At 45.8% G+C, this 16089-nt stretch overlaps 1 protein-coding gene across 1 annotated transcript; it reads left to right on the top strand.

Moving 5' to 3' along the window:
* Positions 1-5794: 5794 nt before the first annotated feature.
* LOC126033445 (uncharacterized) lies at positions 5795-10971 on the top strand (the record flags this gene model as incomplete). The annotated part of the gene is made up of 4 exons (XM_049790427.1): positions 5795-6776; positions 6894-7016; positions 7959-8149; positions 10858-10971. Coding segments are annotated over 4 exons (1410 nt in total), but the record flags the coding sequence as incomplete, so codon positions are not given.
* Between the last annotated feature and the right edge of the window lie 5118 nt (positions 10972-16089).

Consider the following 16089-nt stretch of genomic DNA (forward strand, 5'->3'; position numbering starts at 1 on the left):
GTTGGCTTTGTGCAATGAAAATGCCCTACTCTCTGTGATATTATTTATACCCAAGGTGGGAGAAATTCTTTCTTTTTTTTTTTTTCGGTCAGACCCATTTGATGCTCAGGGGTTACTCCTGGCTAAGTGCTCAGAAATTGCCCCTGGCTTGGGGGGACCATATGGGACACAGGAGATCAAACCATGGTCCTTCCTTGGCTAGCGCTTGCAAGGCAGACACCTTACCTTTAAAGCCCCCTCATCGGCTCCAGAAATTCTTAACCTTTATCTTTAAACACTTTTTATTTTGTTTTATTTTTAATTAACATGTTCAAATTGAAATTTAAGACTATTTTTAAAAAGGATGAAAAAGTTCTTAAACTAGAACAAAAATAAAAGCATTAAGTATATTTCCTCATTCAAAAAGAAAATAATACAAAAGAATGAAAATTATTCTAGTAACTGCCTTATTCATTAGGAATAAATAAACATATTGGTGGATATATACAAAATAATGATTGTATGGCAAAAGAATCACATAACATAGTTTATTTATATATAAATTAATGATATATAATATAGAAGTATTACATATTTATATATTTTATCTATGTGTGTTTGTTTGCATTTATCATACAAAATAAACTAACATGGAATTTTATTTATTTATTTATTTATTTATTTATTTGTTGTTTTTGGACAACACCTGGGGGTGCTCAGAGGTTATTCCTGGCTCTGCACTCAGAAATCTCTCCTGGAAGGCTCAGGGGACCATATGGGATGCCAGGGATCGAACTTGGGTCTGTCCCAAGTTGGCCACATGCAAGGCAAATGACCTACTGCAGTACTCTTTGGTCCCCAAATTTTAAAAACTTAAATTTCAAATACATTTCTTTTACTACTGGAAAATGAGTTTCTAGTCCTCAAATCTCCAGTGAAATGAAATCTCTATACTGCTATATGCCTAACTTTATTGAACATTATTTCAGTTCACTTAGTCTTAATTGTGTTAATAAATCAGCTTTCAGCTAGAGTAAGGATTACCAAGTTTAATCCCCCATTTGAGTTTGTCCTTAAAAATTTGCTGTCAAGCCTATAATTCTTTCTTTCTTTGGTTTTCTGGAAAGCTTGATAAGTTCTTTATATGTACTTTGCTTGGGAGATGTGATTGGCTGTAGAGGCACAACACCAGAGCCAATTTAGAGAATGGGCTTTTACCCTTGCTTGAAACAACCTGAAAGCCTCTTGAGCCTTTCAGCCCAGTAGTTGGCTTTCTATAGAAAAAGGGTATGGAAGTCAGATTAAGAAAATACACTATAAAGAGAAAAGCGAATGCCAAGTGTATTGAAAAAGTGGATTCTAAGTAAAATGGTAACAAATTTATATTGCCTGGGTGCTGGGAGCAACTTGTATCCCACAGCTCAAGTAGGGAAATACCCTACAACAGGGAAGTAGATGAACATGAACTAGCAATGAAATATAAATTATGAAAAAATTATGAGACAACACAAATAAATTTTATGGGGACACACATTCAAATGTGTGACAAAATTAATCTCCATGCTGGAGCTATATGTAGAGCAAAACCATAGTCTTAGGCATAAAAGGAATTTCTGCATTGGCAAAAGGCTGGAGTGTAGAGAAAAACAGAAACAATAGTAAGTCTGTTAGTATTAAACATATGACTGACTAGGCTCAGATGGAAAAGATCTATCTTAGAAGGTATATGGAAGAAAGTAGCATAATAAAAAGGAGGGGGTTGCCTGATATTTGTAGCTGGACCAGTTTGACAAGTTTGTAGGCTAGCAGGCAGAGGCTGCTTTTGAGATAGAAGAGGGCCAGGTCAAAGAAATGTAAATTTTGTGCCTGGCTTGGCTTTTAGATGTAAATAGGGTTGACAGAAGGAGAGAGAGAATTTGGTGCTGAGAATTCTCTAAGCAAAATAATTTGATTGAGGCCACTTTTCAGCCCGTAATTTTGCAAGAAAGAAATAGCCAACTAGCATGAAGGGAATGTAATGTCAGTACCATGACATGAATATCAGAAATATTTCCAGTAATCCACATAGGGGCAGAAACATCTGCAACAGTCCTGCTGGACAAACATTTCTTGGGGAATTATCAGTTCTCTGCTCCAGGAAATTTACATCTGGTGTGCCTATGAAAGGGGAAGCCAGCAACTAGTCACACCAGCCCCCACTGTGCTTATACCTGCTTTTTATCTAACCCTTTTTGTCCTAAAGAGGAACTTGTATTACCTCAGTGGAAGTCTTCCCTACCCCCCTCCCCTTCTTATAGTATATAAGGGTGAACAGAAGGGCCATGTGGTCCTTTGCCTCTGTTTGGTTCTGAACGAGCAATTAACCCTGGCCAGGCAGAATAAAGAACCCCACTGGAGCTTTTGCCTGAGTAACTGTGAAAAGGAATAAAATCCATGCCGGGTTTTACTTAGATCCATGCCGGGTTTTACTTAGGTTTTACTTAGGAAAGGACCACATGTTTACAAGCTTGCGTCTAGTGAAAAGGAAGTCCCGCCTTTACCCCTACCTCACCCAATGATCCGCGCTATCGGGCCGGAAACCCTACCTCACCAATGGTCTGCGTTATTGTGGCGGAAGTCCCGCCTCTACCCCTACCTCACCCAATGATCCGCGCTATCGGGCCGGAAACCCTACCTCACCAATGGTCTGCGTTATTGTGGCGGAAGTCCCGCCTCTACCCCTACCTCACCCAATGATCTGTGTTATCATGGTGGAAGCCCAGCCCTCAAGGAAGTGCATCATTCTACTTCCTTCTCCTCCCATTTCCCATCTTATATAAGGGGGAACCAGCCGTAGCACGCGGTCTTTCTGGCTTTGCTCTGTGGGAGGAAGCGGTAGACCCTGGTACCAGAATAAAAGAATCCACCTGAGCGTTTGCTTGAGTTGGTCTCCCTTCATTTCTCCGCGACGGAGCAGAATTTGGAATCCTCGAACCGGACATTGGCGAGCCAGCCAGGAGGTACCAGATCTGCCCGGAGCAGGGGTAGTGAACGGACCACTCGGTGGGTTCTAATTAATGTAGCTTGTGTTGTTGTGTTGTTGGTTGTAACTTGTTGTGAGTAGAAGCTAGCACTGTATCTTGTATCTTGTGTTGTTGGTTGTAACTTGTTGTGAGTAGAAGCTAGCACTGTATCTTGTATCTTGTGTTGTTGGTTGTAACTTGTTGTGAGTAGAAGCTAGCACTGTATCTTATGTTGTCGGTTGTAACTTGTTTCGGGTAGAAATTGGCAGTATACTTTATGTTGTTGTGACTGGATGTGCATCAAAAATGGAAGTAGGGAAATGGTAGGGTGACCGAGGACCTGAGAGTCCCCACTCGAAGTGGATACCGGGTGGTAGTGAATTGACGAGTTCAGAAACTATAGGTCACGACCCTGGAGGGCCCCCAGGAGTTCGAGTTTGCAGCGGGGAAGACGTTCCCCAGGCTGCTGTGGTGAACCTTATTTCTATTAATTAGAGATTTCTGTTTTTGAGTTTTGCTCCTCTGTTCTGTCTTGTTCCATTGTAGTTGTGTCGTGTAAGTGTGTAGGTTCTGTAGACGTGTGTTGGCTTAAATTCTTTGAACTCTTCTATCCTCACCTCCTTTGCCCCCCCCCCAAATCTTTTCCTCATCTACTCCTTTGATTTACTGTTCTCATTATGGGACAGAAGCAGACAACTCCTTTGTCCCTCACTCTGGACCACTGGTCAGAAGTGAGGACTCGTGCACAAAATCGTTCCCTAGCCGTAAAAAGGGGCAAGTGGCAGACATGCTGTGCTGCTGAGTGGCCAGCCTTTCAAGTTGGATGGCCAAAGGGGGGGGTCTTTTTATATTTCCCTAGTTCGCAGAGTGAGAGACATTGTGTACCGACCGGGGCCGCATGGACATCCTGATCAAGAACCCTACATTCTCATGTGGGAGGACCTCTGTACCAGTCCCCCTGACTGGGTGCGGCCATTCCTTCCCCCCCCAAACCTTCTTCTTTACAGCCGCTTTTGGAGCCTACGATCCTACCCATGAAGGAGAAAAGGGAATCGGAGTCACAGCCTAAAGAGGAGCAAGCTGTGCCCCGCATTTACCCTGACACTACGGACCTACTTCTCTTTGAACCCCCCCCTTACAACCCATCTGCTCGCACCCCTTCCGCTCCAGCAGGGGAGGCGACTGCAGAACCCCATTCCCCATTAGATCTCTCCTTAGCTTCCCAGCCTTCCCATGTGCTCCAGAGGGCTGGGGGAGGAGCAGCTTCCCACGTGCTCCAGGGGGCTGGGGGAGGAGCGGCTTCCCACATGCTCCAGGGGGCTGGGGAAGGAGCAGCTTCCCACGTGCTCCAGGGGGCTGGGGAAGGAGCAGCTTCCCACGTGCTCCAGGGGGCTGGGGGAGGAGCGGCTTCCCACGTGCTCCAGGGGGCTGGGGGAGGAGCAACTTCCCATGTGCTGCAGGGGGGAGGGGAAGGAGCAGCTTCTCACGTGCTCCAGGGGGTAGGGGGAGGAGCAACTTGCTTGCCTCCATCATCCCCAGAGTCCTTGCCGGATGAGAGCCAGCGAGCAGGGCCAGCTGCGGGAACCCGCAGCAGGCAAAAAGATTCGACATTTGGAGCTTTGCCAATCATGCCGCTGAGGCCAGTAGGGCCCATGATGGACGATGGGAGGGGGGGGAGATGCCTGCCCTCCAGTATTGGCCCTTCCCCACGTCTGACCTTTATAACTGGAAGCTTAACCATCCCTCTTTCTCTGAAGACCCCACTAGGTTAATTAATCTTTTAGATTCTCTGATGAACACCCACGCCTCCAAGGGAGAACACCCACCAGCCTACTTGGGACGACTGCCAGCAGCTGCTTCGTACCCTGTTCACTACTGAAGAACAGGACCGCATTTTGGCAGCAGCCCGAAAAAATGTGATAGGATTAGATGGCTTGGTGACAACCAGACCTGATGTTATTGATGACTCTTTCCCCTTGCGGAGACCGGATTGGGACCCCAACACATATGAAGGTAGGGGGAATCTGTCCACCTATCGCCAGACTCTCATGAGAGGTCTCCGGGAAGCGGCTAGAAAGCCCACAAACCTAGCCAAGGTAAAAGAGGTAATACAGGGACCCGATGAGCCTCCCAGGGTTTTCCTAGAAAGGCTGATGGAAGCCTATAGGAGGTATACTCCTTTTGATCCAACCTCTGAAACTCATCAGGCTTCAGTCATTATGGCTTTTGTAGGACAGTCAGCAGCAGATATTAGAAAGAAACTCCAGAGGCTGGAGGATATCCAGGGAAAGACTTTACAAGATCTAGTAAAGGAGGCTGAGAAAGTGTTCAGTAAGAGAGAAACAAAGGAAGAAAGAGAGGAGTGACTAGAAAAGGAGAGAAGAGAGTGGCAGGAGAAGAGAGACAGGGAAAGGAGAGAAGCAGAGGAGAAAGAGAGGGAAGAGAGAGAGAGGAGGGAAGAACGAAAGGACAGAAGAAGGAATAAGGAACTGGCAAGGGTCTTGGCAGTAGCAGTAGACAGATCTAGCACAGGTCAGAAAGGTAGGGACCTGGGCCCACGAAGACGCCGACCCCTGGACAAGGACCAATGCGCTCGCTGCCGCCAGAGGGGACACTGGGCTCGGGAATGCACCCAACCCCCATGATCCCCTCGTAGCACCCAACCCCCACGATCCCCTCAACCTTCAAGGACCCTGGCCCTTGAATCTGAATAGGGGGGTCAGGGCTCCAACCCCCTCCGGGAGCTCAGGGCTAAATTTAAGGTGGAGGGGACTCCCATAGACTTTGAACTTGACACAGGGGCAGTATACTCGGTCCTAAAGAAACCTTTGGGACCCCTCTCTAGTAAGCAATCCTTAGTACAAGGAGCAAATGGAAGTAGCTATCGTTCCTGGACTACTTCCCGGACTATGGACTTGGGGAAAGGAGAAATCAAGCATTCTTTCCTGGTCATACCAAACTGCCCCTCACCTCTAATGGGACAAGACTTGCTAACCAAACTTAGAGCCCAGATAACCTTTGAAGAAACTGGTCCAGAAATTGCTTTTCTTAATCCCAGTGTTCAACCACTTACCACCTCCGTCCTGACCATCAGGGCTGAGGATGAATATAGACTATTTACAAATGACCCCTTGCCAGTTGAAAGCCAAGACACCGACTTTTGGTTGAGACTAGTTCCAGAAGCTTGGGCCGAAACTGCTGGACTGGGGTTGTCTACCTTACAGGCTCCAGTAGTGGTAGAGTTAAAAACTACTGCTGTCCCTGTGAGAGTTAGGCAGTACCCCATGAGTCAGGAAGCGAAGAAAGGCATAACTCCTCATATCCGGAAACTTCTCCAACAAGGGGTCTTAGTAAAATGTCAGTCAGCCTGGAATACTCCATTACTCCCAGTTAAGAAGCCTGGAACTGGGGACTATCGGCCAGTACAGGACCTAAGGGCAGTTAACAGCCAGGTGGAAGTCATCCATCCCACTGTGCCAAACCCATACAATCTTCTCAGCACCTTAAGTCCTGAAAGAGTATGGTATAGTGTATTGGACTTAAAAGACGCTTTCTTCTGCCTGTCTCTACATCCAGCCAGTCAACCCTTATTTGCTTTTGAGTGGAGTGATCCTGAGGCAGGAATTTCAGGCCAACTAACCTGGACCAGATTGCCTCAGGGATTTAAGAACTCTCCTACCATCTTTGATGAGGCCTTGCACCAAGACTTAAGTCTCTTCCGCAGCCAGCACCCCCAGGTAACCCTGCTCCAGTATGTGGACGATATTTTACTTGCAGGAAAAACTGAAGAAGATTGCAAGCAGGCCACCCATGACCTGCTGAAGGAACTTGCTCGGCTAGGGTATAGAGCATCAGCTAAGAAGGCGCAGCTGTGCCAGAGAGAGGTGACGTTTCTGGGATACATGCTACGAGGGGGAAAGCGATGGCTGACGGAGGCCCGGAAGAAGGTCGTGGCACAGATCCCTGCACCTACTACTCGCCGGCAGTTACGTGAGTTTCTGGGGACGGCAGGTTTCTGCCGCCTCTGGATCCCTGGTTTCGCCAACTTGGCAGCCCCACTGTACCCCCTCACAAAAGGGGATGCCAAGTTTGAGTGGACCCATGAATGCCAAAGGGCGTTTGACTCTATCAAAACAGCTCTGCTCACAGCCCCAGCCCTGGCCCTCCCTGATGCTAGCAGGCCTTTTACCTTATATCTAGAAGAGAAAGGGGGAATGGCAAGGGGAGTGCTGACACAGACGCTAGGTCCGTGGAAAAGGCCGGTTGCCTACCTATCAAAGAAACTAGACCCAGTGGCCAGTGGGTGGCCTAAATGTTTGAGGGCAATAGCCGCAGCTGCACTTCTGGTAAAGGATGCAGATAAAATTTCCTTGGGACAAAAGCTGACTATAATAGCCCCTCATGCTCTGGAAAGTATAATTCGACAGCCCCCCGACCGTTGGCTCTCAAATGCCCGTATTACCCACTATCAGAGCATCCTTCTAGACAAAGGCAGAATAACTATCGGCCTACCTGTGATTCTCAACCTGGCCACCCTGCTCCCTGAAGAGTCAGAGACACCAGTGTTGCATAACTGCCAGGATTTGCTGGCCGAAGAGAGTGGGCTGAGAAGGGACCTACAGGACCAGCCATTAAAGAACCCTGATGTCATATGGTACACAGATGGGAGTAGTTTTCTCCAAGATGGAGAGAGACGAGCTGGGGCTGCAGTGGTGAGTGACCATGACGTTATCTGGTCCAAATGCCTGAAAGAGGGGACCTCTGCTCAGCGAACTGAGTTGATAGCCCTTACCAGAGCACTAGAAATGGCAGCAGGAAAAAGGGCAACCATCTACACAGATAGCAGATATGCTTTCGGAACTGCCCATGTCCATGGCGCTATCTACCAAAGGAGGGGACTCCTGACATCTGCAGGAAAGGAAATTAAACACAAAGAAGAGATATTGCGTCTTTTATCTGCTCTTCTCCTACCCAAAGAACTGGCGATAGTTCACTGTCCAGGTCATCAAACGGGAAAGGAAACCGTCGCGTCCGGAAACAGAAGAGCTGATGAAGCAGCAAAGGCAGCGGCATCCTGCATGAAGGAGATCCCTGCACTTATTGTTACTGAACCTGACAACCTCCCACCAGTGTCAACAACTGTAGACCCCCTTTCTGAAGAACCAGAGGTAAATCAGTATCTGCAAACTCTTCACCAACTCACCCACTTAGGGGCCAGAAAAATGATGGAGTTAATTAAGGAATGGCCTCGGGTACCAAAACCAGAGAGGCTAAAGGAAATGGCGGAAAAAATTGTAAGGTCCTGCCAACCTTGTCAACTGGTAAATGCCTATCCTACTAAGATGGGAACCGGAAAGAGACTGAGAGGGGAGAGACCAGGCCAACATTGGGAGATTGATTTCACTGAAATCAAGCCTGCCAAATATGGACTAAAGTATTTGCTAGTCTTTGTAGATACATTTTCAGGATGGGTGGAAGCCTACCCATGCAAGAAGGAAACAGCCCAGGTGGTGGCTAAGAAGATATTAGATGACATCTTCCCCAGGTTTGGACTTCCTCAGGTAATTGGGTCAGACAACGGACCAGCTTTTGTGGCCCAGGTAAGTCAGGGATTAGCCAAGACCCTGGGCATAAATTGGAAATTACACTGTTCGTATCGCCCGCAGAGCTCAGGGCAGGTAGAAAGGATGAACAGATCTATTAAGGAGACTTTAACCAAATTATCTCTAGAGACTGGCATAGGGGACTGGAGTACCCTCCTACCTTCTGCCCTCTTCAGGGCTAGGAATACCCCTTTGCCCTCTTTGTGTAAACTAACTCCTTTTGAAGTGTTGTATGGTGCTCCCCCCCCCCCCCGGTGCGAATGCTTTTTGAGCCTTATGATGTTTTCTCTCCCCCCTCCACTCCCTTAGCAGCTCGGCTGGCCGCCATCGCTGCCCTACAAAGCCAAGTCTGGAAAGAACTCAGACAGGCATATGAACCCGGAGAATTGACGGTGCCACATCCCTTCAAGCCGGGAGACCAGGTCCTGGTGAGGCGGCATTGCTCGCGGACACTGGAGCCTCGGTGGAAGGGACCCTATGTCGTCCTTCTGATCACTCCTACTGCTGTTAAGGTGGACGGCATTGCCTCCTGGGTTCACGCCTCCCATCTGAAACCTGCCCCTGCTGACCTCAACCGTAATGAGTGGAAAGTGGAGCGCACCGAGAATCCTCTCAAGATTCGAGTCCGGCGAACGCACTCTAGCCCTGATATGCCCTCTGACTCTAACAATGCTCCTCCTGGCACTGGCTGAAGGAGGACTCGATGAGCCCATAAGCCCAGAAGAACTGGTAAAAAAACTATTTGGAAACCCCTGTGACTGTATGGGAGGCTATCAACTCAACAGTAGGCTCCTGTACACTCGAGCAGTAGACTGTGGAACTAGAATTGCTTACCTCCAGTCCCCTACTTCTTCCCAAGGGGGGGGAAACCAGAATGGGTGTGTAGAGAAAAACCTCAACCCTTGCCTCCCTCTTCGGGGGGGAAGTGCCCTGCTGGATGTGTGGAGCTTACTCAAGTTCACTCCCGGTGCTATCGGGAGTATCGAGAGTGTACCAAAAATAACTGGGCATATCTGGTGGCCAGACTCACTGAAACTTACAAGGGAAGCATAGGAGGGAAATGGACAGTTAGTAGCTATAGATCTCCCTATGGAGCCGCAAGTTGCATGGCTGAAGTGGGAGACTTGGTCTGCTGGCCCCTAAAGGCACCCATTCACATCTCGGATGGTGGAGGGCCAACAGACCAGGAAAGAGAAAAAAAGGCCATAGACTGGGCTACAAAGGAAGTGGAGACTAAAATGCCTAAGTGGCCCCGGCACCCCTCCCTCCAACCCCGGATGCCTGCTGAGAAGTTAGATCCAAATACTCATGGCATCCTAGAAGAAACTCACAAACTTCTTAATTTCTCTAACCCTACTCTAGCTGCTGATTGTTGGCTTTGTATGAGAATGGGGGAAAATTGGCCTTTGGCTATCCCTGTCCAACTAGGTAATCTAACCTTTGCTTCTTCTAGCTGTACCTATGTCAAACCCTTTAAAGTAGTCCCTTTTAGCTTTGAATCATCCGTTTGCTATTCGCATAATAGCACCGAATCTGTAGACCTGGGTCAGGTAGGGGCTACTCAGTGTTCAGAAGTCCTACCTGCTCCCTCTAGCCCAGGGTGTTTACCTCCGGGACGGGCATGGATATGTGGTGGAAATTTGGCTTACTCTCTTTTTCCCCAGAACTGGACCGGAATATGCGTCCCAGCATTAGTGCTCCCCAACATTGACATCATCCCGGGGACAGAGTCCATCCCCTTGCCTAGCATAGATCTCTTAGGCGGCACCCGACGGTCTCGACGAGCTATAATGTTCCTGCCCCTACTGGTAGGGCTAGGGGTAGCGGGTGGACTAGCAACCGGAAGCGCAGGGCTAGCCATATCAATAGACAAATATAACAAACTCTCGCAAAAATTAATTTCAGATGTGGAGACAGTATATAATTCCATTAATGATGTGCTGGACCAGCTTGACTCCGTGGCTGAAGTGGTATTACAAAATAGGCGGGGGTTAGATTTGATCTTGGCAGAGCAAGGAGGGCTTTGTGTGGCCTTGCAAGAAAAATGTTGTTTCTATACTAACAAGTCAGGAATAGTGCGAGACAGGATCAGACACCATCAAGAGGAGCTTGCCCAAAGAAGAAAAGAGCTATTAGATGGTCCCTTATGGTCCTTATGGGGTGGGATTCTCCCCTATCTAATGCCCCTACTGGGACCCCTTCTGAGCCTTTTACTTCTGGTAGCCATTGGTCCATGCATAATCAATCGGATCACTGCGTTCATACGAGCCCAGGTTGGGGACGTTAAACTTATGGTATTACGTCAACAATATCAAGAATTAGCTCAGGCAGATAATTTTGACCAGGAATATCAGGAAGTGGAGGCCCCTGACCACATTGACTTCTAGGATTAGAAGTTTTACTACAAGAAGTGGGGAGATGAAAAGGAATAAAATCCATGCCGGGTTTTACTTAGATCCATGCCGGGTTTTACTTAGGTTTTACTTAGGAAAGGACCACATGTTTACAAGCTTGCGTCTAGTGAAAAGGAAGTCCCGCCTTTACCCCTACCTCACCCAATGATCCGCGCTATCGGGCCGGAAACCCTACCTCACCAATGGTCTGCGTTATTGTGGCGGAAGTCCCGCCTCTACCCCTACCTCACCCAATGATCCGTGCTATCGGGCCGGAAACCCTACCTCACCAATGGTCTGCGTTATTGTGGCGGAAGTCCCGCCTCTACCCCTACCTCACCCAATGATCTGTGTTATCATGGTGGAAGCCCAGCCCTCAAGGAAGTGCATCATTCTACTTCCTTCTCCTCCCATTTCCCATCTTATATAAGGGGGAACCAGCCGTAGCACGCGGTCTTTCTGGCTTTGCTCTGTGGGAGGAAGCGGTAGACCCTGGTACCAGAATAAAAGAATCCACCTGAGCGTTTGCTTGAGTTGGTCTCCCTTCATTTCTCCGCGACGGAGCAGAATTTGGAATCCTCGAACCGGACAACTGTCTCTTCATTTATCCGCATTGGAGCAGTGTCTGGACTGCCAAGCCTTTCATTGGCAAGCCAGCCACGAGTCTTTGATATGCCCAGAGCGGAGTGGTGAACCGACCACTCGGTGGGTTCTAAGCAGTGTGTCTTGTGTTGTTGATCACAATTTGGTGTGTGTTGGAAATAGAAAGAAGGGTATGATGGTAGTTTGACTGAGGGCTTGAAAGTCCCCACTCCACGTGGATTCTGGGTGGTAGTAAACTGACGGGTTCAAAAACTATAGGTCACGACCCTGGAGGCGCGCCAGGAGTTCAAATTTGCTGCAGCAGAAAGACGTATGGATATGTGGGGAAAATTTGGCTTACTATCTTTTACCTCAAAACTGGACTGGAATTTGTGCCCCAGCATTAGTACTTCCCAACATTGACATCATTCCGGGGACAGAGCCCATCCCTCTGCCTAGCATAGATCTCTTAGGTGGCACTCATTGGTCTCAGTGAGCCGTGGTGTTCCTGCCCCTACTGGTAGGGCTCGGTAGTAGCAGGTGGATTGGTGACTGGGGGAGCAGGAATAGCAATATCAATAGACGGGTATGACAGACTCTCGCAACACTTAACTTTAGATGTGAAGACAGTATATAAATCTATTAATGATCTGCAGGACCAGTTTGACTTCGTAGTTGAAGTGGTATTACAAAACAAGTGCGGATTATATTTAATCTTGACAGAGAAAGGAGGGCTTTGCGTGGCTTTGCAAGAAAAATGTTGTTTTTATACTAACAAATTGGGAATAATGCGGGACAGAATCAGACACCATCAAGAGGAGCTTGCCAAAAGAAGAAAGGAGCTATTAGACAATCCCTTATGGTCTTTATGGGTTGGGTTTCTCCCCTATCTAATACCTCTACTGGGGCCCCGTTTGGGCTTCTTACTTCTGGTAGCCATTGGGCCATGCATAATCAATCACCTCACTACATTTATTCAAGCTCAGGTTGGGGGAGTTAAGGTCATGGTATTATGCCAACAGTACCAAGAATTAGCTCACACAGGTAATTCTAATCATGAATATCAGGAGGTGGACGCCCCCTATCACACTGGCTTCTAGGATTAGAAGCCTTACTATAAGAAGTGGGGATTGAAAAGGGAAGCCAGCAACTAGTCACACCAGCCCCCACTATGCTTATACATGCTTTTTATCTAACCTTTTTGTTCTAAAGAGGAACTCATATTACCTCAGTGAAAGTCTTCCCTACCCTCTCCCCTTATAGTATATAAGGGTAAACAGATGGGCCATGTGGTCCTTTGCCTCTGTTTGGTTCTGAATGAGCAATGAACCCTGGCCGGCCAGAATAAAGAACCCCACTGGAGCTTTTGCCTGAGTAACTGTCTCTTCATTTATCCGCATTGGAGCAGTATCTGGACTGCCGAGCCTTTAACCTATTGAATTCCCCTTTAATGGAGATGCCTATGCATGGTCTGAAACCAGGGGTAGTCACAATTTATTTCATCCCTCAAGCATAATTATTACAATTCACCTATTTAACTATTAATCAATAAACCTTGGCATGCCCACCACTGTCACTTTCTGTATTTACAAATTTTTCTCAAATTAGCAAGAAGAAAATGAATATCTGTATTTATGTAGATATATGAATCATAATTCTGTAAAATGGTCAAGCTATTTCTATGTTTTCATTATTTATCCTTAATATGAGAAAATTAGTCAAATATATCTTATAATAATATTATGATTATAGTATAAATTCTTATAAGATATGACAAAATCTATTACCTTTCAAATAATTACACACCTAGACATAAAGGCCTAAATCAATATATATGTGTATGGGGCCAGAGCTGTAGTACAGCTTGTCTGCTCTAGCCTAGAACAAATGGCAGTTCAATCCCCCAGTGTCCCATATGGTCCCCCAAGCCAGAAGCAATTTCTGAGGGTATAGCCAGGAGTAACCCCTGAGCATAACAGGGTGTGGCCCCCAAAATTATACATATACATATATATAATGTGTGTATATCTCTATAAAATAGTAGATACAACACAAAATGGCATATTTTCAAGATTAATAAAATGGGGAAAGGTGCTAAAATGGGCACTTCCTGGAATGAATGAGGTGTGTGGACACAATAGCTGAACTTAATGATATACTGTCTGAAAGACAATAGGCATCTTGATCAACACAGCTCTTGCCTCTTTGTGAAGTTAGTAACCATATAGGTGGGTGTGGTCTAATGCCCCAGTTCAAAAAAGTTTCAAGTGTGGGACCCACACAATAGGAGAAATACTTTTCTTTACAGAACAAGAAGATCAGTTTCTCCAGGTGTTTATTATCTGTTATCCCCCTCTAAGGAGTAATAATCCACAGAAGTTGCAAAAAACTTGTAGCCTTGGGAATTGACTTGCTTCCATGAATATGTAATGAACAGTTTTCACAGCAGGAAATTTGCTGGTTGAAGGATATAGGAGTCATGCATTTGGTTGTGCATCATGCTTTCCTGTATTAAGTTCTCAGTTCAGAAAACTGAGATATCAGGAATGAAGAGAAGGTAAATTTTCTTCTGCTTCTTATTTCTTTCTATATTTTGGACTTAACTGGTTTTTTATCATTTCTGAATTATTTCTCTCCCTAATTAGAGACAGCAAATAGATGACGTAATTTTCTTTAAAATTAAAACCAGTAAATAATATGAGAGAACTTTGTAAATGTGAGTGTTGTGGGCATGGGAAGCTTATATGAAATAGGAAAAAAGGTGACAACTTAGAAAAGGAAATTTACCACTTCCTTCTCTACTCACTTCAATCATCCATTTGTCTGTATGTTCTCCATTGTGTGCTGGAGGCATTGTAGAGTGGGTAGGATGATTGCTCTGTACATAGCTTGCTTGAAATTGATCTCTGTAAATCCATATGGTTCCCGAAGGTAACCAGAGTAACTTCCTGAACCTAGCTAGGTATAACCCAAAATTCTGAAAAAGAAGAATTGAAAAAAAAAGGAGTCCATTTATATGCCATGGTCAAGGGAACAATTTGAACTTTTGGTTATATGCCATCATATACTTATTACAAATCTTTGTTTTTGCTGTAGCTTCTCTCTACAGGTGTGTCCTGTCTTCTCATCTTCTCTGAGCCTGTGTTGATGCCAGTTAAAGTCTAAATAGGTGTTTGTCCACTTTGGGAACAGAAGGTTTGTATTCTATGGTTCTGTTAAAAAAAAAAAAGAAAGAGGGCAGGACCTCCTCTCTAGAAGCTATAAATATAAATTTAAAAGAAGAAACAGAGAAAAAGAAAAAAAGAGAGGAAAAAAAAGAAAAGGAGGGGCTGGTGTGGCAAGGGAAAGGAAATACCCTTGGCCTAAGAAATACAAGGTTTCTCCATCCTTAAAGCATACTGTCATGGGATCAACTAACAGGCTCTGGAGATGTTCGCTGCTTAATTCCAAGTAAAGTGCAAGGAAATGTTCTGCTCAGTAGTGATCGTCAAAGTCAGTCCTCTGTAATTAGAGATCTTGGTTTTTGCACAGGTCCTAGGACAACGTCTAGGATAGACTCTTTCTTATGATTCCAGAAATTCTTCTCAATCATGGTTGTTGTAAAGTAGTCAGTCTTCTGTAATTAGTGATCCTGGCTTTTGCATAGATCAAAGAATGGAGTGTCTGCTGATTTTATCTCACCATTAGTTGATTAGGTAGGGCAACCTGCTCTTATATCAAGAAGTTACTATGTCCTTGTTTTCAGGATGCCAGATAAACCTACCCTTTCACAATTTTGTGTCAGAGTGGTATTAGAGACTCCCAAAGGGAGGGGGCAGAGTTGATTCATGGTGCTGTTGCAGGGAACACTTCTAAGTTGGGATCCAGAGAGAACACTGTATTTTTTTTAAAGATTTTGAGATTCTCTTTCAAGTCAACTTTGAGTAGTAGAGTGGTAGGAATAGGTATTAAAAATAATTGGAAGATTTATAACACTACTCTGGCACCAACTTTTGCCAGTTTTGATATACAACGAGGAAAGGAAAACTTGACCTAAGACCAGTCTGTCCTATCACATCACCTAACACTAAATGGAAATCAGAAGAGATATCGTCTTTTGAACTGTGAAAAATAAGAGCACCAACAACAGAAAACTGACTTTGACAACCGTGATTGAACAGAACCTACCTTGGGACTAATAAGGAAAACCCTACCCTAGGCTGTAGCCCAGGACACATAAACAACAACAACAAGATGTCTTATTGCAGAGGTCCAACTTGAACAACAGAGACTGAACAGAACCTTTGGATCCATAATATCCTAGGCTTCGGCTTAGGGACTGAACGAAAACAGGGAGCAAGTGTTACAGAAGACTGAACACAACAACAATGATGGATAGGAACCTCTAGAACCTAGAGATTCTATCCTAGACCCTTACCCATAACCTGCGCAAATACCAAGAATGGTAGCTACAGTGGCTTGATTTTTCTCACACACAACCCAGAGGAAACTTTCCTGGCATCACTAAAAAGCCTTTGAGATGGGGTAATG

Source organism: Suncus etruscus, chromosome 17 (assembly GCF_024139225.1).
Source record: "Suncus etruscus isolate mSunEtr1 chromosome 17, mSunEtr1.pri.cur, whole genome shotgun sequence".
Taxonomy (NCBI): domain Eukaryota; kingdom Metazoa; phylum Chordata; class Mammalia; order Eulipotyphla; family Soricidae; genus Suncus; species Suncus etruscus.